The sequence below is a fragment of the Kluyveromyces lactis genome, assembly GCF_000002515.2.
Source record: "Kluyveromyces lactis strain NRRL Y-1140 chromosome F complete sequence".
NCBI lineage: Eukaryota > Fungi > Ascomycota > Saccharomycetes > Saccharomycetales > Saccharomycetaceae > Kluyveromyces > Kluyveromyces lactis.
Genome location: NC_006042.1, coordinates 1,619,555 through 1,645,290, shown reverse-complemented (window position 1 = coordinate 1,645,290; position 25,736 = coordinate 1,619,555). Strand labels below are relative to the sequence as shown.

The 25,736-nt window shown below is 38.6% G+C and overlaps 13 protein-coding genes and 1 non-coding gene across 14 annotated transcripts; 7 read left to right on the top strand and 7 right to left on the bottom strand.

The window, feature by feature from the left end:
* Nucleotides 1-53: 53 nt before the first annotated feature.
* Nucleotides 54-388, bottom strand: RUB1 (NEDD8 family protein RUB1; the record flags this gene model as incomplete). Its single annotated transcript, XM_455886.1, has 2 exons — nt 54-138; nt 240-388. The coding sequence occupies 2 exons, from the start codon at nt 386-388 to the stop codon at nt 54-56; spliced, it is 234 nt and encodes a 77-aa protein (XP_455886.1).
* A 257-nt stretch (nt 389-645) lies between these two features.
* On the top strand, nt 646-1,314 carry MTQ2 (S-adenosylmethionine-dependent methyltransferase; the record flags this gene model as incomplete). Its single annotated transcript, XM_455885.1, has 1 exon — nt 646-1,314. One exon carries the CDS (start codon nt 646-648, stop codon nt 1,312-1,314), a length of 669 nt encoding a protein of 222 aa, XP_455885.1.
* A 51-nt stretch (nt 1,315-1,365) lies between these two features.
* DOP1 (Dop1p) lies at nt 1,366-6,360 on the bottom strand (the record flags this gene model as incomplete). Its single annotated transcript, XM_455884.1, has 1 exon — nt 1,366-6,360. One exon carries the CDS (start codon nt 6,358-6,360, stop codon nt 1,366-1,368), a length of 4,995 nt encoding a protein of 1,664 aa, XP_455884.1.
* Nucleotides 6,361-6,801: 441 nt separating this feature from the next.
* Nucleotides 6,802-7,488, bottom strand: TML25 (palmitoyl-(protein) hydrolase; the record flags this gene model as incomplete). The annotated part of the gene is made up of 1 exon (XM_455883.1): nt 6,802-7,488. One exon carries the CDS (start codon nt 7,486-7,488, stop codon nt 6,802-6,804), a length of 687 nt encoding a protein of 228 aa, XP_455883.1.
* Nucleotides 7,489-7,806: 318 nt separating this feature from the next.
* YKE4 (Zn(2+) transporter YKE4) lies at nt 7,807-8,859 on the top strand (the record flags this gene model as incomplete). The annotated part of the gene is made up of 1 exon (XM_455882.1): nt 7,807-8,859. One exon carries the CDS (start codon nt 7,807-7,809, stop codon nt 8,857-8,859), a length of 1,053 nt encoding a protein of 350 aa, XP_455882.1.
* Nucleotides 8,860-10,126: 1,267 nt separating this feature from the next.
* Nucleotides 10,127-11,050, top strand: KLLA0_F17864g (uncharacterized protein; the record flags this gene model as incomplete). Its single annotated transcript, XM_455881.1, has 1 exon — nt 10,127-11,050. The coding sequence occupies one exon, from the start codon at nt 10,127-10,129 to the stop codon at nt 11,048-11,050; it is 924 nt and encodes a 307-aa protein (XP_455881.1).
* An 886-nt stretch (nt 11,051-11,936) lies between these two features.
* KLLA0_F17842g (uncharacterized protein) lies at nt 11,937-12,269 on the bottom strand (the record flags this gene model as incomplete). Its single annotated transcript, XM_455880.1, has 1 exon — nt 11,937-12,269. One exon carries the CDS (start codon nt 12,267-12,269, stop codon nt 11,937-11,939), a length of 333 nt encoding a protein of 110 aa, XP_455880.1.
* A 1,435-nt stretch (nt 12,270-13,704) lies between these two features.
* On the top strand, nt 13,705-14,403 carry SNF7 (ESCRT-III subunit protein SNF7; the record flags this gene model as incomplete). Its single annotated transcript, XM_455879.1, has 1 exon — nt 13,705-14,403. One exon carries the CDS (start codon nt 13,705-13,707, stop codon nt 14,401-14,403), a length of 699 nt encoding a protein of 232 aa, XP_455879.1.
* Nucleotides 14,404-14,602: 199 nt separating this feature from the next.
* On the bottom strand, nt 14,603-15,556 carry SED5 (t-SNARE syntaxin; the record flags this gene model as incomplete). The annotated part of the gene is made up of 1 exon (XM_455878.1): nt 14,603-15,556. The coding sequence occupies one exon, from the start codon at nt 15,554-15,556 to the stop codon at nt 14,603-14,605; it is 954 nt and encodes a 317-aa protein (XP_455878.1).
* An 875-nt stretch (nt 15,557-16,431) lies between these two features.
* Nucleotides 16,432-18,093, top strand: KLLA0_F17776g (MDR family MFS transporter; the record flags this gene model as incomplete). The annotated part of the gene is made up of 1 exon (XM_455877.1): nt 16,432-18,093. The coding sequence occupies one exon, from the start codon at nt 16,432-16,434 to the stop codon at nt 18,091-18,093; it is 1,662 nt and encodes a 553-aa protein (XP_455877.1).
* A 157-nt stretch (nt 18,094-18,250) lies between these two features.
* AAT2 (aspartate transaminase AAT2) lies at nt 18,251-19,516 on the bottom strand (the record flags this gene model as incomplete). Its single annotated transcript, XM_455876.1, has 1 exon — nt 18,251-19,516. The coding sequence occupies one exon, from the start codon at nt 19,514-19,516 to the stop codon at nt 18,251-18,253; it is 1,266 nt and encodes a 421-aa protein (XP_455876.1).
* A 495-nt stretch (nt 19,517-20,011) lies between these two features.
* KLLA0_F17710r lies at nt 20,012-20,127 on the top strand. The gene is made up of 2 exons: nt 20,012-20,050; nt 20,083-20,127. It is a non-coding gene; the product is annotated as a tRNA-Leu (tRNA).
* Nucleotides 20,128-20,634: 507 nt separating this feature from the next.
* On the top strand, nt 20,635-22,662 carry ASI1 (putative ubiquitin-protein ligase ASI1; the record flags this gene model as incomplete). Its single annotated transcript, XM_455874.1, has 1 exon — nt 20,635-22,662. The coding sequence occupies one exon, from the start codon at nt 20,635-20,637 to the stop codon at nt 22,660-22,662; it is 2,028 nt and encodes a 675-aa protein (XP_455874.1).
* A 1,141-nt stretch (nt 22,663-23,803) lies between these two features.
* ADE17 (bifunctional phosphoribosylaminoimidazolecarboxamide formyltransferase/IMP cyclohydrolase ADE17) lies at nt 23,804-25,576 on the bottom strand (the record flags this gene model as incomplete). The annotated part of the gene is made up of 1 exon (XM_455873.1): nt 23,804-25,576. The coding sequence occupies one exon, from the start codon at nt 25,574-25,576 to the stop codon at nt 23,804-23,806; it is 1,773 nt and encodes a 590-aa protein (XP_455873.1).
* Between the last annotated feature and the right edge of the window lie 160 nt (nt 25,577-25,736).

Genomic DNA, 25,736 nt, shown 5'->3' with positions numbered 1-25,736 from the left:
ATACTTATACACATACGTATCTTGAGGTTTCGCAATGCAATGACACATGGCTCTCAACAACCGCCTCTTAAAGTTAGAACAAGATGTAAAAGAGATCCATCTTGCAAGTCGGCACTGCCGATTGTTGCGTTATCATCTCTGATTTAAAGATAGCATTACTTACTAGTTAGTAAAAGAGTCCCTACATTAATTTGATATCAAACTCTTCTCAGTTCTGAATTATCAGTTAATTAACATACATTTGTTTGCCCTGGAAGATCAACTTCTGCTGTGATGGTGGAATACCCTCTTTTTCTTCTAATAGCTCTTTGATATGATAGACCGTTTCTGAACTTTGAACATCTACGGAGATTTCCTTCCCTGTTAATGTCTTGACCTTTAATTGCATCTTTCTCAACCACAAACAAGCAACTGATTGTCGATTCTCTGAAAATGGTGATTAATAGTTGTATCAAACAGTAGACTAGTTGTTAAGCTTCAATTTAATTACTTTCTTTTAGATGACCTTTTGCATACGTTATTGTTCAATATCAACTTTTCAAATACAATATTATATATGCGATGACTTCCATGTTTGAAAAGATACAGGTGCAGAACAGATATTGATGCGAGCTATAGCTCATCAGGGCTTAGGATAACAGGGCGATGCTAGCTACACCATACGTCTCTTATGATTATAATAAAGTATACGAGCCAAGCGAGGACTCTTTTCTTTTATTAGATGCATTAGAAGCTGATCTGAGTTGGTTGAATAACAGGTTCAATGACGCAGTACCATTGACTATAGAAATTGGTTCTGGTTCTGGGATAGTCTCTACGTTTCTTATGCAAAATGGTATACCAAACGCCAATGGACTTTATTTGGCAACTGATTTGAACCCTTGGGCATTGGACGCTACCTTAGACACTTGTTCGAAGAATGGTTGCAAGAATAGCCATTTTGATGTATTACAAACAGACCTTACGTCTTCAATAAGGGAAAATGAGGTCGACCTGCTTGTCTTTAATCCACCATATGTACCTGCAGAAACTGTACCAGAACTGCCTCATTCAAATCATGCTGTTCGTGATGATGAGTGGCTCTTTCTAGCATTGGATGGTGGTGATGATGGGATGGTGGTCACACAGAGACTATTGAATGGATTGGACAGAATTCTTAGCTGCAACGGAGTAGCGTACATATTGTTTTGTGCTAGAAATAAACCTGAAACTGTGGCAAGTAAGATGAAGTTCAGCGGATGGAAAAGTGAATTAGTGATACACAGAAAAGCAGGGTGGGAAGTATTAAGTGTTTATAAATTTTATAGAAACTGATGAACGCAAATGTGAGCTTCTCATTGCTTAAATGAAAATATTTATTGAAGATCACTTAATGAATTGATGACAAATGTCATGCGATAAATCATCAATACATACCTGTTCGTTCAAGGGGTTTAAGTTGTACATCGCTTCATAGTGATCGTAACTGAGATTGAAGAAGAAAGGAATGAGGTTTACAACGCTGTCAATGGAATGTATGTTGACTAGCAAGGGAACACGGAATGTAGTATCTTCATTCAGTGTAACACCCGACGTCGTGACCATTACCAAATCTTTACATTGGCTTATCTCGTCTACTAGCGCGACATAAGGATCCTTCTTGTAAATACTATTAATAGTGTCAATGACGAATAACCACTCATGAGTGGCAGAAAATTCTTCTACGTTAACGGTTAGAAGAAGATCAAGAGTCTTCGATACTTGAAGGACAACATTACTGTCAATGGATTGTTGAACTTGTATAGCTTCATATATTGTGAGTAAAGATGATTGTAAACCTGAGAATAACATCGACCAATGATCAGCGAAATGTGTGTTTGTAAATTTCAATAGTAAAGCCCGTAATAATATATATCCAGCGGCTTGTAATGCATTCTCTACTCCAAAGATGAAATGTTCAACAATGTTCAAAAGTGATTGACAGTGAATATAATAATGATCTTTCGGAGAAATGAGAACCAAATACGCAATGCGTAGAATATTGTTAAATTTGGATTGAACTTCTGAATCACTCCATGTGTTAAACGGATTGATTGAAGGTGTAATAACATTCGACTTCGCCGTTACGGACAATATTAGATCTGGAAGAAGTTTCTCCTTGCTATCGTAGTATAGAGACCAGTGGTAAAATATGAAACTCCAAGATTTGTCATCTGTCTCTAACAGCGCCCGTAACGTTTTAGAATCCGTGAAAAATTCGTTAAGGAATAATTTCCAAGGTTTAACTCTCTCTCCGATTGGTGCTATCAAATTCATGAAGTGCAATACATCGGGGGAGATTTCTGCTATCCTTTTGCTGTAAGGCACTATGGAATAGATAACAATGGAGGTCAAAGTGCTGTTGAACTTATCACCTTGATTAACTTCATTGACAACATATGAAAGCCTCTCAACAACAAAATACAAAGCTGCTATAATGTCTTCTTTATTGTTGCTATCCATAATATCCGAGCTGAGACTATTGTTTAGTAACTTAATAAATGATTCAGTTATTTCCTTTCTGACTCGGCGTTCTTGACCCAAACTAGAGTAGTCAAGTTTTTCGCTGATTAAGGCAATTAATTGCAATAACGGAAACGATATTGAACTATAGCTAGTATAGTTACTCAAAACTTCCTTTAAGAAAACCATAAAATCTGAATAAAAGTCTTCAACTGCCGAATTATCCAACGAGTCAAAATATTTGAGCAAATATGATAATAAATCCCCCGCGCCAAGGTGATTTGTCTCTGCAGAGTTAAGGTTCTTTTTGCTTCTATGACTGCTGAATAAAGACACAGAGCTAGTCTCATTACATCTCGTTACTATACCTTGTAGCAAACGGGAAATTGTCACTGAGCACCGTCCGTTATCCAAAGAGTGATTTAGTCTAACGAGCTGAGAAGGAATTGGGTTCGAAATTAAGGATTCCAAAATATCTGATGGTTCTAATAGGAAAAGCTTTTCAAGTAGCTTATTTGAGATAACTTTGTAGTTTGTCGAAACTTCGTGTAATGACTGGCCAAACTCTGAGTTATTGACCGTCCTCAAGTCTCCAGATGCTGTTTGGTCAGCCCAATTCCACATTTCTGATATTCTGCCGCTTACCATTGTAAAAGATTTAAGAACGACCATTCTCTCATTTAAAATTCGTGCTTCAGAAGAGGATTGATCCGATGAAAACACATTGGATACCATGTTCTGCAAAAAATCATTTCTTGCATTGGTGTGAGAGAAATAACCGGTGCTTTCATCAGCTTGCAAATAGCCATGCGACACTTCTAGAATTTCTTCTAAAGATCCTAGAAGAGCAGTTATAGACCTCAAGTTTTTACCCCTTTTCTGCTCGTCTTCAAAAAGTCTAGATATGGAGTCAACTATGGATGCAGACAAAGGCAAAATGATCTTGAGGATTGACTCTTGGAAGTAAGCAATGCTCTCGGAAAGTAAATTGACATAGGATGAAAAGACTAAGTCATCATCAATATGACTTACTGTAGATACAAGAAAATCAACATATTTCATATGCGAAGAGTCCTCGGTAAAGATGTCAAGCTTAATTTGTCTTTTATCCGATAAAGATAGCACCTGTGAGATTATTTGTAGCAAAGATACGACAACAACTTGAGAATCAGGAACTTTACTGGCAATGTATTCCGTAGAAATTTGGAGCAATCTCGTCACAATGTTCTTGAAATTTATTTCAGTACCGTTGACAAGCAAACTTAAAAGAGATAATGCACTTTTTATGCTATTGCCAGGTGCGTCATTTTGGATACTTAGAAATTTTAGCAGCACAGCAATAACCAAGCTTTTATATGACGATACGTCTTCGGCCGCCCAGTCCTTGGATAATTTTTCAGTTACTAATTGAATTCCGAAAGCTTTATAGACCACAGTGTCTGGGGTTTTTAAAACATTTCTCAAAACATCAAGATGATAAGTAAATAGCGCCAAATCGTCCATATTGCCAATCTTTTCGTTATTTATAAACTCAAATTGAAGGGGGTTTTCAACCAAAAGTTCAAAGAACTTGTTTCCGGATTCACCAGAAATGATAGATACCACCCATTCATGCACATACCAGTAGTTAGAATTCTTTTCATCAGAAAGTTCGTCCAAAGCTAGGGACAAAGGTCTTTTTATAATATCAAAGTTACCTGCTAGATGAGTCCAGAGGCAGTCTAGAACAACTAGACGATTGTTAATGTCGCAATCCCCCAAATAAACAGAAGCTAAGCAGCTTTCAATTCTTGACGATGGAACATGTCTTGTTATGACTTTGAGCATTTCGACTGCGTCAATTTGTTTATTATGATCTAAGAGTAATGACCACAGCCCTTTCATAATTATCTTTAATAGTCGCATCGAATCCAATATCGGTAAATTACGGAACAAATATTTAGTGTAAATCTCAACAATTCCTTGTAGTGACTGTTCAGGAGCACTTTCGATTGCATCATTTTGTTCAAAGATACACTCTATCAAATCAGTATCTGACCACTTCACCACTTCAGCTTCTTCTGATACATCATACTGCTCGGGGATTATTTCAATGAATAATACAAACAATTTCGAAATATCATTTATGTTTTGATATCTTCGAATATTTTCGATCAACAGTAAATGCACTCTATAAGTGATTAAAAAAGTTAGATCTGCCGTATTGAAAGGAGGACTTAAATCAGATGACGAATTTAGATCTTTGGAATTAAGAGGATCTGACACCTGTTCATAGTAAGATTTGATATCAGTAAAGCATTTCTCATAGGATAGCGTGCTTCCCTGGGATAAAGAAGAGTGATGAATGGGCAAGTAGGCTCTTTCAGGTATCATTCGTACAAGAATTTCTAATATTTGAGTACACTTTGGAATTTCAATCGAACTCTGACATAGTAACGATAGTAGAATTAGCGGCAAGTGACGTACTGTTATTTCTTCATCAGTGGAACAGCGGAAATTTTGTAGCACATATATTAGAAGGTCATAGTCATTATCGCAAAACACTTTTTCGAAAAGCTTCCCCCAAATGATATTAGTTTCGACAGAATCAAAGAAAGAAGACGCTGTTTTCAATACTAATTGATTGTCCGAGTACTCTCTGCATTTCTCGATAAGTGGGATGAATATTTTCGGTGTTAAATAAGATCCAATTTGCCAGCGATCCATCAACGCAGACACGATTTTGTAAGCATCGATGCACGTCTGAGGGTGTTCGAGCATCTCATGCAATCCGCCTAACAAATGTTGAGCACCGTTCTTGATAAAATACTCGGAATCGCTATGATCTCCAGATTCTGGATCTAGTACTGGTCCAAGCAGCCAGTTCCATATTCTTCTATTGAGAGACATGTCTTTTTTCAACATTGTTCTGCATGCCGTCATGATTAAGAGCCGACAGTCGGAAGGTTTAACTAACACTTGCAACAATGGTGAATGCAAATGCAACCTTTGCAAAAGTAAGTCCAAAATACCTCTTTGGATTAGGATTTCGTTCTCATCTTCAAGACATCTAACAAAAGATCTTATTAGCAAACCTGGCTCGGGTGAAACTACTGGTTTGGAGGCATCGAGTAACAACGACAAAGCAAATTCTTTCCTCTCCTTCGAATCCTTTTTAGTTAAAGCTGTGTCCTTTTCCTTTGCAGCTAAATGAGGAACTGCATTTAACGATGGTAACTTTTTCGTCAACCACACTAGACCGCCCAATCTTCTATCTTTATTATTGATTATAATAATGAAAGAAGTTTGCCAAAATAAAGAGGGATCATCTAGATTAGTGTAAAGAGTCTCTATCAAATTTATGGTACTTGCTTGCGACTCACTACTTTCGTCGTCGATCCCTGGGAACAAACTTGCCAACACAGGTTTCACTATAATTTTCAACGTAACAGAAGATAGACTTACAATGTATTTCTCATACAGTTCAATCAATGGATGTTTAACCGATATGGACGCATAAGACATCAAGGGTAGAACGCCACCTATCCAAATATTCACTTCCTTCCCCAAAGTGTCGGGCCCAATCTTCTCAAAAATGTAATTATAAACCTCTAATGTTTTCAAATGAACTCCTGAAGGTAAGTTTGGAGATAATGATGAAGACAATCTTCTAGCAACCTGATAAGGATATGGAACGTAGTATTTAACATTCTGGAATTTAGGAGACCAACTTTGTAAAGCCTTGAGAAGCTTTCCTAAGCTGCTGATATAGTCAGCCCATTCCGTGACAGCATCGAAATGTTGCAATGCCCTTTCCACAGCCTGGTGGAACTTCTTCTGTTTAGAATCTAGCTGCTTTGTGTTCACATCTAGAGACAAGGGCCTCAATGGCAACGACATGGCTGTTTTTTTTCTATGCCGATAAGTCAAGTTTCAGAGGGGCAGTTTGTCTTGATGTTCTTCCTTATCTCGGTACTGATGCATCATTCTTTGGTCAAACCTTATAATTTTATATATTTTGTTATTATTATATTAAAAGTGTCTTTAACCAAACAGTCAAATCCCAATGAATGGCAACGGACACGTCAGAAGTGACTGTAAAATGTAATGCAAGTTGATCAGATAGAAGAGCAGAGTAGCATGCGCCTCTAAACCTGGCCACGGCGTCCTCTATATTGATATACTTGCCAAAACATTGAGGTGCATATGACTAGTAAATACAGGCAGAATTATTATATTTAAAAAAGAACAGTTTTCTTTGAATGACAATGTAGCCCATTAATTCAAGGCTATGCTTTCTCAAGCTTGTTTCAAGCTTCATCTATTGACGAAATTGATATATCAAAGTTTTAAAGCTTTGCTCAAAAATTGAACCAAATCTTGCATTTCTTCTAGAGAAGTAGAGTGAGCCATGCCTCTATATGATTTGAAATCATAATCTGACAGATGGAAATATTTTTCGAAAAACTTCTTAGCGTCTGAACCGTATTGAATTGGGATAATAGGGTCCTGGTCTCCATGTCCGTGGAACACTGGTGTATCTTTATTCTTATTTTCGGCAATTGAATCTAAGTCTTCTTTCTTTAAACGACAGAATCCTGATAGTGCAAAGAAACCACCAAGTTTATAAGGAGAAGTAACCGTACTAGCTAAAGTCAATGCAGCGCCTTGCGAAAACCCACCAAGAATGATGTTTTCGGGTGAGATACCATCATCGATTTGTTCTTGAATGAAACTGTTAATTACTTTCAAAGAAGATTTAATCCCTTCAACGTCTACTCTGGCATCTGGATTCGCCCAGTCGTAAATATTGAACCAAGCAGGCATAGACATACCTCCATTCGCATCGATTCTCATATTTGGAGCATTAGGGAACACAAACCTTGTATGCGCAAAAGCAGGGCTTCTTTGCAAGTATTCAGCTAGGAAACTCCAACCCGAACCTGAGTCACCTAGGCCATGGAAGACAAGAATCACGTTCTTTGCAGGTTGAGCCTTTGAGGCAACTCTAACAGCGTTCAATGGCATTGTATCAGGTGGTGGAAATTTATTTCTTATGAATTCAAATATCCAAGTAAAAGCAAAAGAGCCAGCTTATTATAAGTATGCTCAAATATCCACACTGATGGTGTCAATGCCTCGAGGTTTTGGTTGATCTCATTTAAGTTTTTCATTTAAGGGAAAAAACAGACATATCTGAGTCACGTGATCGACCATCATCATTTTGATAGAAAAAGAATCATAGTTAGATGGAGCCAACCAACAATGGAAACATCGACTACTAACGATCGGTTTTCACCTTACAGTTGGTTTTAACCGCAGTGGCTCTGGGAGTAAAAAACTACTATGATCCAAGCAGCACTATTAACGGTACTTAGCCTGGGATTAAGGCAAGCACATGGACATGCAAGTCATCATGTTACTTCACATGGTCATGATCACGTACACCAGAATAGTTTCCAACAATTGAACAACGGTGCCGTAATTCAATATCTGCAACTGCTGTTCCCATTCTCGGCAAAATACAATGCAATGCTCGCGACCCTCTATTTGTGTGCTCTTCCGTGTATCTTGGTGGCGATAATACCGGGGTTCAAAAGAGGTGGAACTAAAATGGTTCGACTCATGGTTCCATTCGCTCTTGGAGGAATCTTAGGGGACGTATTTTTACACGTTCTTCCAGAGCTATACCATGAGGGCGATCCTGTTGATATTGGATATGGAATTCTATATGGGTTCCTTTCCTTCATGGCGATCGATAAACTACTGAGGGTGATCAACATGGGCAGTCCAAACTCACATTCGCACTCACATTCGCACACACACACATTCGACGATGATCACTTGAAACAGTCGACAGAGGAAGATAAGAAGCCTACTGGCACTCAGAGTTCCAGGAGCAAGACCAATAACAAGTCTTTGGAGGTAAGTACGTATCTCAATATGGTTACTGAATTTATACACAAGGCTGCCGATGGTATCGCAGTATCCTCATCGTTCTACACATCAAAATACGTTGGGATAATGTCATTCATGGCCGTTGTATTTCACGAGGTTCCGCATGAATTAGGAGACTTTGCTGTAAAACTATCCAGTGGGTTGACTTTCAAACAAGCTATCGAATCTGAGCTATTTACATGCTTGGGATCATTGACTGGAGCTGCCATCGGATGTATATTAAATGAAATGGGCAAAGGTAATGACGAACTCAACAACGAGGAATGGACCAACAAGATCATGATTATAACATGTGGAGGGTTCATCTATACGAGCACAGTTGGCGTGGTACCAGAATTACTAAATATAAGTACCAACTCAAGACGAAAAGAGATCACAACTACTGTCATTCAAATCGGATGCACATTGCTGGGTTTCTACATGATGAGCATTATAGAATGAGAGAGAGACCCTGAACAAACGTACATAGGAGCTTTTAGTACTACAATTGAGCATAATTGTTTAATAATTCTTAAATGGGAGAGATGTCTAATTTGTTTTGTAGTTGAACCGAACCAGTGGAACCAGTGGAACCATGGCTTCTTTGGAGATATGAAATTGTCAGGTCGGACTATACTTCCATGCAATTATCAGGTTAAGAGTACACAATCTATCGAATCACGTGATCTCTAATGAGAGCGCCATCTCTACTCAATCTGTGAGAAAATTACTCCAAATCCAGCATATGGAACCGAGCTTCCGCTAATGGACAAGATCTTTATCCGGGTAATATAATCTTCCAATCGGCTCATATGCGTGAGCGACAACAAAACATATCAAAACAAGGCTATCATCGAGATAGGCGCACATTAAAGTCCTACCGAGGTAAAAACAACCTCGAGAGTCAGAAGCGGAAATTAATATGCGCCCCCTGAAAAATGAGAACGGGAAGCAAATCCAAGATTTTTATCTCAAGACCTCTTTTTTTTTTGTGTCTGTGCCACAAAAACATACGGAGTCTCTGACAGCTGGAAAGACAGGTCCATTATTTTGTAGTAGTAAAAGCACATCCTTAGCCTGATTCGAGTAAGTTGTTTCTGAAGTAAGTTTTGTATGGGAAGTTAACGTTTCTAAGGAAAAAAAAGGAAATCTTTTATATACAGCAACGCCTCACAGCCAGTGCTGGGCGTATCAACGGCTATTGATATCCGATTCTGGATCCATATCAATGTGAAACCATTTAGGGTCTGAATGCGCTTAGATTTATTACAACTTTATCTATGCGTTTCAATTTCTCTCTTTTGTGTATTATGGATTTAATGTGTATAATGAGCTAATGCTCTTTGCTTGTCTTCATGCTACTTTCGGTTATTCGCAGATTGTCCTAGCTTTATCTCTTGTAGCCGGGAGTTTTATTCGATGTGCAGCGATTATTCAGCTTTCGCTAGTTCTAACCTCTTTTGTTGGGTGTTTACTCTTACTTTTTAACTCATATGGTTTGCTTGAAGATTGAACATGTTTAATATATAGATATATATATATATAAGTGAATTCTATAGATCCCTCTTGTATCCATGTTGTTTACATTTTAGTACTGCTTTTTTTCTTTTTACTCTTCACTGTTTTTGCAGCTGTTTTCTGAGATGAGATGAGGTGAACGGTAATAAATCTTGATATCTACTGAGATACCATTGAAGAACAGTGGTTGTAGCTAAAATATACTAATATTATGTCTGACGAATTATTGATCACTCCTCAAGTCGTCGAAGATTTGACTGATTTGCATGGGTTTCGGAAAACTTTAAAGGATGTATTTTCAGGTACTGTTGGTGGGGTAGCTCAAGTTCTAGTGGGGCAACCATTTGATATCATCAAAGTACGGTTACAAACTATGCCAGGGAACGCAACTGCTTGGGAAGCGATCACAGACCTAGTCAAATACGAAGGATTTATGGGATTCTATAAAGGAACTATGGCTCCACTTGTGGGTGTCGGCGCTTGTGTCTCTTGCCAGTTCGGTATTAACGAAGCCATGAAGAGATACTTCAGAGATTTGAACAGATCACGTGGTATTTACGATAACACATTATCCCTTGGTCAATATTATACGTGTGGGTTCGTTAGTGGGTCCGCTAATGCATTACTCGCGACTCCAATTGAACATGTCAGAATTAGATTACAATTACAAAAAGAGGCTCTAGCGAATGCAGAATATAAAAGTACCTTGGACTGCACTGAAAAGTTGTTGAAACAAGGATCTTTGATGCGTGGATTTACTGCTACTTTGATGAGGACTTCTCATGGGTTTGGTATCTATTTCTTGACTTACGAAACCTTGATAGCGTCCCAATTAGCCCATGGCTTCCGTAGAGAAGATATATCTGCTTGGAAGGCTTGTATGTTTGGTGCTCTTTCCGGTGCTTTCTTCTGGGCTATGACTTACCCATTCGATGTTGTCAAATCCGTTATGCAAGCTGATAAATTAGTTAACCCAGCTTACGGAACAAACGTGGTACAAGTCGCAAAAAACATCTATAGAGAGCGTGGTCTGAGAGCGTTCACCAAGGGGTTCATGCCTACCATGCTTCGGTCTTTGCCTGTCAACGGTGCCACTTTCGCGGCGTTTGAAGTCACCATGCAAATGTTAAAATAAAACCGAAACAAATTAAACTAAGACCATGTTCTTTTTTTCTCCCCTGACTTAAACTAGAACAATTTACCAATTGATTTACTGTTCTTCTCACTTCTTCATGCATGATGCATATTGATAGACTTTTGATTCTACTTTTCTTCGTGATTATATATACATATATAGATATCCGATGTTAAGCGTTTCACAAAAGAACTGAGCCAAGACGAAATCCATAATAAACGTAATAAACTCATTCCAATAAAGAATAAAAATTGTAGGACCGATGTTCAGCCATCGCTATTCGAAGTTAAACCACTAGAACCGTTCTTACAATCGGTATCCTCTTTATCAGAGGGGAACAGTTTAAGGGGAACATCGATGTTTTTTTTTTGAATGAATAACAATTTTCTTGATTAAAAACGGTAAAGGAATATTCGATTTAGAGTGAGGTCGTGAGAGATTCGTTATACATAAGACATTTATAAATTATAAATTAACGGGTGTGAGACTGGCTGGTGCCAAATAGAAAAAGGTTTTGGAACGCTTTGCCAATCAAAATAAAAAGACCAGAGTGGTTCCATCCGAGGGTTAAAATGGTGGAAGAGAAACTGCTAATTAAGTCACTGATATCATGCGTAAGTTAATAGTAAAGGGTAAGAAGGCGGGGCCCATAAGAATGAATGAAAAAAAAAAACAGAACATAATAAATCATTAGCATAAAAACGTGAAATCAGTCGAGTGCCGGGGTTAGAAAAACTGGTAACTATTCCATCAATTCAGGAAAAACAACGTATCCTGGAGAGAGAAACAAGGAAATGAAAAAGAGAGGATTGTGGAAAGACAGCTTCCTAGTGAAGGAAACTACCGGATAAATATGGAACACAAAAAAAAAAAGCCAGGAAATGCTTCAAGGTTTAATACTGCTTCCCAAACACATAGTTTTCCTACGTTTTGGATTCACAAGTAAGGTTTCCATCTGCAGCGGTATCGTTGCCGTAGTAGGACCAACCTGAGAAGAATTCCTCGACATTACTCTGGAATATAAGTCAATTTCTTGCTTTAACGTCGTTATAACCTCTTTCAACTTAGCATTTTCCTGTTTCATGGTCTTGTATTCGATTTCCAGCTGTTGCTGGTTATTCGTAAGCCTAGCATGCGACGCACTTTTCATAGCACGTGCACTGGCACCGCTCTGTATGCTCCATTGAGGAGTCTGCTGTGTGATCCTCTGCTGATCCATTGAAAGGTTAAATAAATCAAACGAAAGAGTTTCAAAGCCAGAAAATTATGGGGAATAGAAGCAGGCCACCGAGAAAATCCGTTCACAGTGTAATAGAAACCGAGAGGTAAAAATAAAATTAGTTTATAGTAGAGGATCAGCCACCAATCGAATAAATATTTGGCACGGGAATGACTTAACCCAACTCTTTATTCGTTACTTTCAATTGAGAATAGCCAAAATGGATCTATAATTTGATCTATCCACGAAAATTGGCTCTCAACCGATTTTACTGTATATGATAAGTCTAGTATTGACACAACAGTATCTTAACAGATGAACCCTTTTTACAGTGTTAGCAATCCTCAAGGGTTCTAAGTGACACTATAGTTAAAGTTTGTCCATATGATGATCACTATAATAACCACATATATACATGATAGCCAAAACTGAAATGTGTAGAAAAATTCAAGTAAATCAAAGCAGGGAAACACTAGAAAAAAAAAAAAACTTGGAAAATGGAATTACAGTGAATAAATTGTTTTATTCCATGTTTATATGCCTCGGTGCCATGTTCACTCCGAGATTGTCTAGGGAATTTGACAGTGGTGTATGGGTGTTTAATTATACTCTATCATTTTCCGTTCCCGAGCCGAAGGTACACAGGCAGGGAAAGCAGAGGAAAAAAAAAAAGAGCTGATAGGGCGTAGAAAGGGGGGCAGATAGGGGGAAATTGTCGCAGGGCTATAGTACGGGGTACAGACTAAGCTTACCAGGTCCAGCTTTGTGAGCTTACGAGAGAGAAATGTTGAAGAGCATGATTTAGCATTGAAGCGAGAGCCATAGTGGAATCTTTTGGATCTGTGACTGATTACTCATCCAGGACCAGATGCAGTTAGCAGTTAGATAATGGCCCCAATGCTATGTAGTATATACATTGCTCACGGTATGGAGCCATTCCTGCTGCTTTAGTCCGGTGCTACCCCGCGGTAACTGCTCTGCTTGGATCGTGGAAAGGTCCGTTCGGAGTGATATGAACTCATCCCTTTTGACTAGGTGGGGCATAGTGAGTTTCTCTGGTTTGGCGAGAAGAAGAAACTACAATGTGAAAAAAGATCTATCACGTGATCAATATAAATCACGTGATATGGAACTGGAATGTTCAAATTCGGGTAATGAAGTTTCACATCTCCCCCGTTCGCCGCCGTAGTCTCCCCCCCCCCCCCAAAAAAGATTATCCTATCTGAAATTGTGAAATTAAAACGGATAAAAAACTGAACAATATTGGATTAACAATAAGTAAGAAAGAAGAACAGCTACTATCAAAGATAGACTGAGGCGCTGGGCTCATATTCATAGACTCACCTGGCAATCTCAGGTATAATTTTAACATCTTCTATTTTTTTAAACCCTGTGGCATTAGGCTCAGATTTGACGGGAATACATTAGACACATCATGTGGGGCTATTTCTTCGGAACTTCCAAACAACAGAAAGAACTGCCTAAGAAGGCGATTGTCGACCTTAGAGAACATATCCAACTATTGAATAAGAAACAGGCGCATTTGCAAACACAGATAGATCAGCAGCAACAACTTGCAAAGAAAAGTCTTCAATCTGGTAATAAGAATAATGCGAAGACTTATTTGAAGAAGAAGAAGCTTTATGAATCACAGCTTGACAAACTACAATCACAGATAGATTCTTTGGATCAACAACTTTACTCGATAGAAAATGCTAATTTGAATTTGGAAACTTTGAAGGCAATGAAACAAGGTGCATCTGCAATGAAAAATATCCATAAGGGGCTAGATCTAGATAAAGTGGATGATACTATGGATGAAATCAGAGAACAAGTTGAACTAAACCAAGAAATCAGCGAGGCTATTTCTAAACCGTTGATATTACAAGATGAGTTGGACGAGGACGAATTAGACCAGGAGTTGGAACTGCTAGAATCGGAAAACTTGCAAAAGGAACACATTGCCCCTGTACCTCAGCAACAAATACAACAACCTTCAATAGACTTACCGTCTGTACCCGACGTCAAATTATCTACTCCAGAACTTAATAGTGCCCAAGCAGATGAGGAAGACGAAGAAGAGGATGAAGATGAACGTGCATTAAGAGAACTACAAGCTGAAATGGGATTGTAGAAAAAACAAAAAATGTGCATATGTTATACGTTTTATCTTTCTCTCCCTTAATTTCCCTATTACCATATATTGAATGTCATTTAACCTTACCTTTCCGGTGAATAGTTTTAAATGTGTATGATATAGAGTATCTATATAATATTACTACTAACTGTGATTAATCTATTTCAAAGACGAATAATGATAATCGTTCTAGTATTCAGTTTACTAAAACCCATAACAAGAAAAATACAAATATAATCGCAAATATTTTCACAGCCATCCATCTATTATTACTGATATTATCAAAATATTTTAGTAATTCTCTCTGCGCTCCATGAATATTCATCTCAATGTCTCCTACATTATCGTCAATTCTTTGAATCGTTTCTCCTTGTTCTTGTACCATATGAGCCAATTGTTGGAAAAGATTACCGACTTCCTGTATCGTACTCTCAATGGTTTCAATAGCATTACTTCTTTCCTGTAGATATCTCTGATCTTGTTGTTCTTCTAATAGTAATAGATTACCGTTGGCGGGAAGGGTAAGACCGTTATTCGCAGAAGAAGATGTATTGTTGGTCTCATCGTCAATCAAATTGCTTATGAAGGGATTCACATTATTGTAACCATGTCCTATAATGTTGCTGCTGGCTCCTGCAGGTACCAATGAAGATGTATTGTTTGTTGAATCTTTGTTATCTGATCCACCAACATGCGTCAATCTTTCTAATCTATCCTGATTCTCAAGCTCTAATTTCTGTCTTGTCTCCAAAACATCCTTGAAATTCCCACTTATGTTTTTCATCTTGGTATTGAGCAATGTCATCACGTTCTGTTTATGCTGTTTAGTGCCAATCTGTAATTTATTCAATTCCATTATTTCGTTCTCGATGGTGTAGATACGACGCTTAATGAGAAACGTCAATTCCATTATCTCAACAGGGTTATCATTTAATAACGGTTTCCGTTTCGCCAATTGTGATAGCTTGCCCAACTGTACAGCCGTGTTTGCGATCTCATGTGCTATCTCTGATGCTTTTTTTTGGAACTCAGATTTGTTTGGTATTGAATTGTTTGAAGCAACAGACGCATTATTGGCCTTATTCTTCTTGGATATGATCGCACATCGTTTCTGGAACTCAATAGTACGATTTCGAATATCGACTGACATATTTTCTATTATGATTAACTCTGTTCTACTTTACGTGTCACTGAGTAGGTTATATTGGCTTCCGTCCCTTTACGTTTCTGCACTCTTTTTTACTTTTAGTGCCTAGTATTGGAATTAACAATGAATTACCCCAAAAAAGTACACTCAGTTCTATCAATGGTAAAATACAGTAAATAAATTCAGCACACCACTTGTATGCAGTTGATGGGTACTCAAAACTTCCTTTCTTTGTCACCACAGTTCATTGCTTGGCTTGTGTGTATGTATGTGTTTATTTTTCAGTTCGAAAAATTCCTATTTTTTGTTTGTCTGGACAGTTCAACATTTCATCTTTCTCTTTCAGAGTAAATCTCGTCCACCTTGGCTGTTAAAAGGGTTTTGGATCTAAAAACAAGAAGTACTGTGTTTCCTTTGATATGGGCGTCTCTGAGAATTGGAACGATCATATGGATTTGTTTCTCGCTAAACCAATAGATAACCTCAACGTCTCGGAACATGAATCTTCAGTCAGTTGAAGACTGAAGGCACGTGATCTCGGTATTGCAGTCCTCAAATAGGAAATTGTGTCAAGCTGAATGCCGAACATGAGACTTGTACGGCGATTATTATTTTGGTTTAAACCCATCTTATGCAGAGAAAGAGAGAGGGAGATCAGATAAGATTAGATTGGAGTTTGAGCAGTCCGAGTTGGACGTTGTTTTTACAGATGCAATTAAGATCAAAATACAAACCGATTTTCTTCTTTGGTCACTTATAAATATCATAGCCATTCGATTTGATATGATTTTTACATGCCCTGTATCAAATTAAGATACTAATCCAGCAAGAAGTTCAACAGCCAAACGAAGAATAATAAGTCATCAAACCAGCATCTAATGACTGATGAATTGCAGCCTTTGTTATCACCCGTGCCACAGCTTCCTGACCAAGCAGCACATGACAAAAACGTAGAACCGCTGAGAGATGTTAATTGGATAGTATTCGCATTATTTGTTGGATCATATCTAGCAGCACTTGATACTACCATTGTAACTACTCTTTTACCTACGATTGCTTCAGAACTTGATGCATCCAATCAGATGTCATGGATTGCAACCTCGTATTTATTATCCTGCTCTGCTTTCCAGCCGTTGTATGGGAAGTTATCTGACGTCTTTGGGAGGAAACCATTGTTGATATGGTCAAATTTGTGTTTTGGATTCGGATGTATTCTATGCGGTGCTCCCTTTACGAAGAGCTTATGGATGTTATGTATTGGAAGATTTATTGCTGGTGTAGGTGGTGGTGGCTTGAATAGTTTGAGTACTATCACTACTAGTGATATTATTCCATTGAGACAGAGAGGTGTATACCAAGGTATGGGAAATATTGTATTTGCTCTTGGATGTGCTTCGGGTAGTTTGATTGGTGCATTTTTGCAACAGAGAATCGGGTGGAGATGGGCTTTCTTATGCCAAGTACCACTTTCGTTATTAAGCTGTTCCTTAATCATGAAGTTTTTGAATTTACCTGCGGGTTCTCCAGGTCGTGGGCTCATTAATTTGTCCAACAAGAAGATAACCACTGCCGATGTGCGAGAACATGTGGATTTCACTGGTAGTTTTACTTTAATCACTACCATGTTATTATTAATGATCATTTTATCCGTATTGGATAATCCCTCTCATTTAACTTACGGTACCTGGGCCCTTTTCATTGTCGGTTTGGCTCTGGCAGGGTATACTTTTGTTTCCACTGAACTATCAGTTCATAATCCTATGGTTCCAATAAGGCTTCTAGGATCGAACCGTACTGTCTTAGCTTCCAGTCTGACCAATTGGTTTTTCACCATGAGTACATTTGTATTAGCCTACTACGTGCCTGTTTTTTGGCAAACAGTATATCATTTGAAACCCTGGAATATTGGTGTCAGGACAGTCTCTAACTTTTTCGGTATTGCCATTGGTTCTATGATGACCGGTCTTTATATGAAGCGTACCGGCAAATATAAGGCACTGTCCAATACACTAAACACTGTGACAGTTGCGGGTACTCTTATCGTTTACTTATCGACCTATAACACAGAACCAAAAGGTCTCCTGGAGTACTTCATGTTATTCCTACCCGGATTGGGTTATGCTAGTATGTTAACAATAACACTGTTATCTTTAATTGCTAGTGTTGACACTTCACATCAAGCACAAGTTACCTCCATTCAATATGCCTTCAGAGCTATAGGCTCAACTCTTGGTGTATCTTTTGCTGGATTAATTTATCAATCCAAATTACAGACATCTCTTCTGCGTAACATTGTAGAAAACAAAACCTTGAATGATAAATACTCAACTCACCAATTGAGAAAGTGGTGCCAGACATTACTGGAAAACAATTCGTTCGATGTATCCTTCGACCCACTCTTAGAATCGCTGGCAAAAATTAGTTTCCAAGGCGGTAGTAGGTTGGTACTAGGTTTTGCCGTGCTAGCTAGTATCTTAGGGTTGTTGTCAAGCCTTTTCATAAGAGAGCACGTTTTACATACAGATATTCAAAGACGTTGAATCTGGACGTTCGGTTATCGGAGAGAGTATGAAGATAATTATCTTAAGGAGCGTATACATAAATCACATTACATATTATAGGAAGGAATACTGTTCATTTTCTTTGCATACGATTTGCAGCTTTCTGCTATGCTACAAAGATTTGAGATAAGAATGTTTATAATTTGGATGATTCATTGAAATGACGAACGACTTCATTAATAGCCTTAGCCACATGTTCAACGTTCTTTTCATTCAACCCAGCAATGGAAGCTCTACCACTAGCAACCATGTATACACCATGTTCTTTTTCTAATCTTTCCACCATTGGCTTTGTTAAACCGGTGTAAGAGAACATACCACATTGGTTGACGATGTGATCCCAGTTACCTGGAGTCTGTAACTCGAGTAACTTGTCACGTAAGGAGTGTCTCATTTTGGTGATTCTTTGAGACATTGTAACCATATCCTTATGCCATTGTTCAGTCAATTCAGCATTGTTCAAAATTTTGGCAACGATCTTGGCACCGTAAGCAGGAGGGTTAGAAACCTCTGATCTGGTGATTTTACTGATTTGAGATGCAACAGCTTTGGTAATAGTGGAAACATTAACGTTAGATTCTTGTCTTGGAACAATCAAATGAATGCATCCACAACGTTCACCGTACATACCAACATTCTTGGCAAATGATTGACAGATGAAAATTGGAGCAGATTCAGCGAATTTCTTCACACCAAGTCTGACGGCAAAAGCATCATTCGTTAGACTACCAGATGCGAAACCCTGGTAGGCAGAGTCGAACAATGGGATGATATCATTCTTCACACAGGCACTGAGAATTTTCTCCCATTGAGCTTCGGTTGGATCCAAACCAGTTGGATTATGAGCACAAGCATGAAGCAAGAACACGGAGCCTCTTGGACTTGATTCTATAGCCTTGATAAATCCTTCCAAATCCAAAGATTTGGTAGCAGCATCCCAGTAAGGATACGTAGCAGTTTTGACACCTTGTGACTCAAAGATAGAGACATGGTTAGCCCAGGTTGGATCAGAAACATACAACAACTTCCCAGGTAAGAACTTTTGGATGAATTTAGCTGCAATGTGTAAGGCACCAGTACCGGATAGAGACTGAGCAGAAACAACTCTTTTCTCAGCCAAAGCAGATGAATCATCGCCCAAGATCACTTTGGCTGCACCTGAAGTCAAAGCAGGTAAACCGGCAATACCCAAATATTCATGGTTGAAAGATGCGTCAGAATGGATCAATGTTTCAGCTTTACGAACAGCTGGTAATACCCATGGTTTACCATCCTCATCTCTATAGGCACCAATACCCAAATCGACCTTAGCAGATCTAGGGTCTTCAGCTAAACGTTGTTTGATAGCGAATAAAGCATCGCCTGGCAATTCTTGGATGTTGTTAAGTATGGTTCTGGACATAATTCTTCTTCAATTTGACAGCAATTTCCCGCACCGCGTTGTTAATTGGTTTTGGTATAAAAGTAATCAAAGCTTGATAATGATAAACGTATGAAGAAGCAGATGTGTGAACCTTCGACCAAAACAAAGATAAACTGCCTTAGCTGATAATTTTATACATATATCAAGTCAATAATTCAATTCTTTTTCACCGTAAAGCGGTTGACTCAACCATCATGACGGTGACAGAATTGGCAGGAAATTTATATCACTTTGTACGTCTCATTAGAGTAAGTTGGAATTTCCGAATGGCAGGCTATTGCGATAAAGAGTACGGGGTGTATGACACATACTTTCCCTTAGTATCGATAGATATAAGCTGAGCAGTCTGCAAGAGGTTCTAATTTGAGACGGAAACTCTGATACTGGATAATGTCCGAAACGCGGTTGCATACCTGACATTTCCACTGAGGTATAGTCAGCTTAAGCAATCATTCGTACAATTACAATTAATATGGTTGTGTGGCCGAGCGGTCTAAGGCGCCTGATTCAAGATACCAATCTTAACCAACCTTACAGTTGGGAACACTCAGGTATCGTAAGATGCAAGAGTTCGAATCTCTTCGCAACCATTTCTTTTTTAATTCCCTTTGTTAAGATAAATATAATCTGTTACCCGGATCCACTCGTCTTGATTGTATACGAGATTTTCCTCAGAGTATCTGGAGGCTTACCTACGACAATTAATATGGGCATCTACGTATGTATCTTCTCTAAGAGGTGAACCTAACCAAGCAAAGGAAGCAAGAATTATCAATTTAACTATTTCTTCAGTTCTTTTGTATAGTTTTTAAGGTCCGCACTCTCGTGTACTGAATAGTTATATTGATCCGAATCTCCTTTTTCGACAACAAAGTTAAGATACCTATTCGCACATTTCTGTCCCTGAATCCCCTTCAATATAGATACACAATTCCAATCTGAAATTGCCAGCGACTGGTTTGCTTGATCCAACTATCACCTTGGGAGAACATTGAATAATCAATTCCAAGTTGTAAAAACGCTTCCATTATTCTTAAGTTTTTTTCACCCATTAGATTTGAATATTAATATTAACCGCTCTATTATATGTTCATGCCATGGCGAATGTAACCACGCCCGGTAATCAGTCGATTCTAGCCGAGTTTCCTTATCTGGACCAAACTTCTCACACTCTTATCAATAGCACGTCACTTTTGGCTCAGACTATTAATGTGCCGTATCAAACGTTTAGATCGTTCGTTTCATCCATTGCCCAACGCTATGCCTCAGTTCATGCTCATGTGGAACAACCTCAGGTGAACGAAAACTTCACAACTTCACCTGATTTCTTTTGGATGTCGGTTACATATTTCCTTTCTGGATATGCTGCTAGTTGCTTGTTTGTTGCAGTTATTTTGAATAGGTTAATGGCTATGTCCAGTTTGAGGTCAACGAATCAACAGTTAAAATTGGCTCCTTGGGCGAAGGTCACTTTCCATATGATTGCATTGTTATCTTTAGGATACGCGCTTATACAAATTGGTGCTCAGTTTAGATTTTACGGAGAGGAACAACCAGCTGGTTCGTATATGTCCATTTGTTACGGAATTGTATGTCTATCACATTGCATTGAAACTTTCATAACTACCACCGCAAATTTAAAGCCTTTGGAAGAATCAGATTATTCGCTTTTCGAGTTGAGTAGCGCGTTCTATCAGCTAAGCAAGTCTAATGCAACAGTTGATTCATACGGATACACATGCATTATATGCCTTTTAGGTAGATTTATCATACATTTTGTTGAAATTTTCAATATTAGGCATTACAGAATTATATTCTCTACATTGTTGAACGTTCCGTTTTCTGTCTATATGATTTACCTACAATTCACTTCAAATTTATCTGGTATAGGGTCCTTTCAAGTGTTTCGTGTGTTCAAAAATGGTCCAAAGATCTTATCCACTAGTATCGTCATCCTTTCTTATCTCTGCTATAAGCTATCCTGTTTGGTAAGGATGGGAAATTTTGGTTCACGTTTCGGAGCAACAAGTAGAGTGGAAGAGTTACAATTTTATTCATTTTGGCAAAATTGGACCACGTATTTGAACTTAAGTGGTGAAGAAGATTTTTACTCTGTCGCCTTAAAGTTTGCCGTGTTCCTCTGTAATCCAAAACAGGCGAGAACTAATGGTATTCACAGAGAGTTCGAAGATGTTACAACTCCCACATCACTACACAAAAGCTACTTGATAAGCGGATATCTAAATAAGGTCGATGCGGTACCAGCACAGGAACTCGACTTTAGAAGAGATCTTCGATCAACTTCTGTTTGGAGATTAAGAATATCTTGGTATGTGACTATGGTCAAATATCTTATAGGTTGGTTCAAATATTTCTGGAAGGGAAACAAGGGCCGTAACATTCTCGAAGAACCAGAACGAAATTTCAATGACTTTGTCACGGAGAACAACTATGTCAAATTCCTTCATGTAAAGGATGAAAAGGACACTGACAAATTTTTGTTACCGGAAGAGGACTACACAGAGGACTATGTTCCTTTGGAAACCGAAATAGAGGATGTCGATGATGAGTTGGAAGAATATGACGAAGACGAGTATGATGATAATTTTAACGATGTGGATGATGACTTCTATTCCGATACCGAAGGCCCCATACACGGAGCTGGCCAAGAAAGAAGGATAAATAATAGACAATTGGCTATGGCACAAGAACTTTTCAATCCAGAACAAATCCAGGAATTGATCCGTTCGCCAAATGAAATGAGTTGGTACCTTTCTACGTGGGCCATACTGAACTACGAAAACGTTACAAATGAACGAATGTTGACCAGACGGAGGTTTGCAAGAAACAACGAATTAGGCATATTACGCGAAGTAATGTCAGAACGTTCTCCAAAGATACACGAAATACATGAACATCATTTGCATGATCAGGATTCTGACGATGAAGCGGTAGATCTTGCATGTGTTGTTTGTAAGACAAACACAAGAAACATAATTCTATGGCCATGTAAATGTTTTGCCCTTTGCGAAAACTGTAGGATGTCTTTGGGCCTTCGTGGATTCAATACCTGCATTTGTTGCAGGAGAGAAGTTTCTGGGTACAGCAAATTAAATATTGTTTAGAATATTGATCAATCGAAATCAATTTCAGACTAATACACTAGTGTGAGGGTGTATAGATATGTATGTGTTTATGTAGATATGCCCTTAAGCGTTAACGATATGTATCATTACAGCCCTTTACACCGGGTAATGATGTTGATGTTTTTTTTCTCTACTGTCTGACGATTGAGCTCAAAGTGAAAGAAAAAAATTACTATAAAAACGATCAACATAAAATTTTCTTTAACAACTACTAGTAACTATTAATTTTAAGCCGCACTGTAATTGTACGTATTTTTGATTATTCTTGATTTATTTGCTTAAATAACCATAGATCCGCGTTAGCTACGCTGGACAGAGGGAGGTGACTCTAACTTTAATTAGCTGATCCTTTGTTATTGCTGCTTAACCTCTGTTTATGTAGACTAACAAGATTGACGCTCGAGAGGCAGAGTTTCAAGGAACTAAGCTCTGCAAACTGTTCAACTTCTGAGTGTCCTTAACGTTCTTTTCATTAAGAGGGCCTACTTCTCCTCTGTTTTTCGAAATAGGGTACTGAGTCGTGGCCTAGTTTTGGATATTCTGAATGGTTCGCATCTTTGGTTGTTGCCATTATGTATATGGATGAGACAGAAGTAGCCCCGTCAACGGATCTTAATAGCAAGTAGAATGCATGACTTTGAGTTCTTTGATGTGCTGGATGGGAGTTTTCTTTCCGGAAAGTGTATCAAATCGAGCTCGGTCATCTCGTTGTCATTTTACCGCAGTATATTCCTAAACACTGTGTAGGCCCTATGGGCCAGTTATCACTTGGGTAAAACCATACTGCAGACATCTTTTGTATAAAATTCTCTAATTACCTCTATATTTCTTGTCTATGTAGTGCGTAATTTGGTTAATTATCAGTGAACAACTAACTGATTTAATTCATGAAAATGACATGGTCCTGTATCATGATGAGTTACCTTCCCCCAAACATTGTATATCAAATTTAGGCTAAACCGTAGTTTGGTAGGAACAGTCAATGGAAGGAAATGTTGCGTAAAGTTTCAGTTCGTAATACTTATGGATACTAATATATTAAGATTTATACTTTTCAATGGTAAGAAAATAGAAAGAGATGTTAAATAAAAGAGTAAAGACACAATCAATTCAACACCATTCAATGATGGAACAAACGGATTGGATTTTCGACGTAAACCAAATCGAAGGAATCAGCAGCACCGAAAACAGCCTTGTCCATCACAGAACCGCTTGGAGCAGCAATGTACTTGACACCGGATCTAACAGCTCTGTAGACGTTATCTGGGAATGGGAAGAAAGCGTCAGAAGATAGAGCAACATTGGTCAACTTAGACATCCACGACTTCTTTTCTTCGGCAGTCAAAGGTTCTGGAATAGTTTCGAATTTTGATTCATACTCTGATTTTTCTGGTTCTTCAGTTGGAATTTGACCAGTGACGAATAAATCAATGGCATTGGACTTTTCTGGTCTCTTGACACCCTTGGCCCACTTGAAACCTAGGACTCTTGGGTGTTGTCTTAACCACCAATTGTCTGCCTTGTCACCTGCCAATCTAGTACAGTGGATTCTTGATTGTTGACCAGCACCCAAACCAACAACCATACCGTTCTTTGCGTAGCAAACAGAGTTGGATTGGGTGTACTTTAGAGCGATCGTGGCAACGGTCAAATCAATAACTGCTTGTTCTGGCAAGTCCTTGTTTTGAGAAACGATCTCTTTGAAGGAAGATTTATTTATAATAGCATCATTTCTCTTTTGCTGTAGAGTGACACCGTAGACTTGTCTGGATTCCAATGCTTCTGGAGTGTAGTTTGGATCAATTTGTAAAATACAGTACTTACCATTCTTCTTCTTCTTCAAAATTTCTAGAGCTTCTGGTTCAAACCCTGGAGCAATAACACCATCAGAGACTTCACGAGAAATGATCTTGGCAGTTGGGACGTCAACGATGTTGGACAAGGCAATCCAGTCACCGAAAGAGGACATTCTGTCGGCACCACGGGCTCTTGCATAAGCACAAGCCAAGGGAGATAAGTTCTCAATATCAGCAACAAAGTAGATTTGTTTTTCGACGTCGGATAATGGCAAACCAACGGCTGCACCGGCTGGGGAAACGTGCTTGAAAGAGGCAGCAGCTGGCAAGTTTAGAGATGCAGACAATTCCTTAACCAATGGCCAAGAGTTCAAAGCATCCAACAAGTTAATGTAACCTGGAGAACCAGACAAGACCTTGAATGGCAATTCTTCTTGTTGGGTGACGAAAGCTTGAGCAGGTTTTTGGTGAGGGTTAGCACCGTATCTTAAGGCCAATTGAGTCTTGTTCTCCGAGTATTGTTTTCTGAAGAAATCAGAGATAGCAGTATCGTAGTCAGCGGTGTGTTCGAAAGCCTTCAAGGCTAAGGTGTTTCTCAAGTCACTAGAAATTTCACCCTTTTGCAATTCGTTTAAGAACTGTGGGTAATCCTTTGGGTCAGAAAGGATAGTAACTCTAGCGTGGTTCTTGGCAGCAGCTCTCAACAAAGTGACACCACCGATGTCAATTTCTTCGACAGCTTCTGGGATGGAAACACCCACTTTAGCAACGGTTTCCTTGAATGGGTACAAGTTACAAACAACAAAGTCGACTTTGTCGATGTTTTGTTCCTTTAAATCTTTCTCATCTGATTCAAGGTTTCTAGCCAAGATACCACCATGAACAGCAGGATGCAAAGTCTTGACTCTACCACCTAACATTTCTGGGGCATGGGTGATGGAAGAGACATCATCCACTGGGAATCCAGCCTCACGAACCATCTTAGCGGTACCACCAGAAGCCAAAATTCTGACATTGTTTTCAGCTAGACCCTTAGCCAAATCCAACAAGCCTGTCTTGTCATAGACAGAGAGAATAGCAGTCTTAGTGTGTGGCATGGTAACTTGATGAGTGCAAATATTATCGAATGTTCAACTACCAGAGAAAATAATGTTTAACTCAAATTAAAAGATAAATTCACGCTTCTTTTGTTATAAAAAGGTTGTAACCTGGATTTATTCCTTTATTGCTGTTAGTAAACCGTTCTGATCAAAGCCG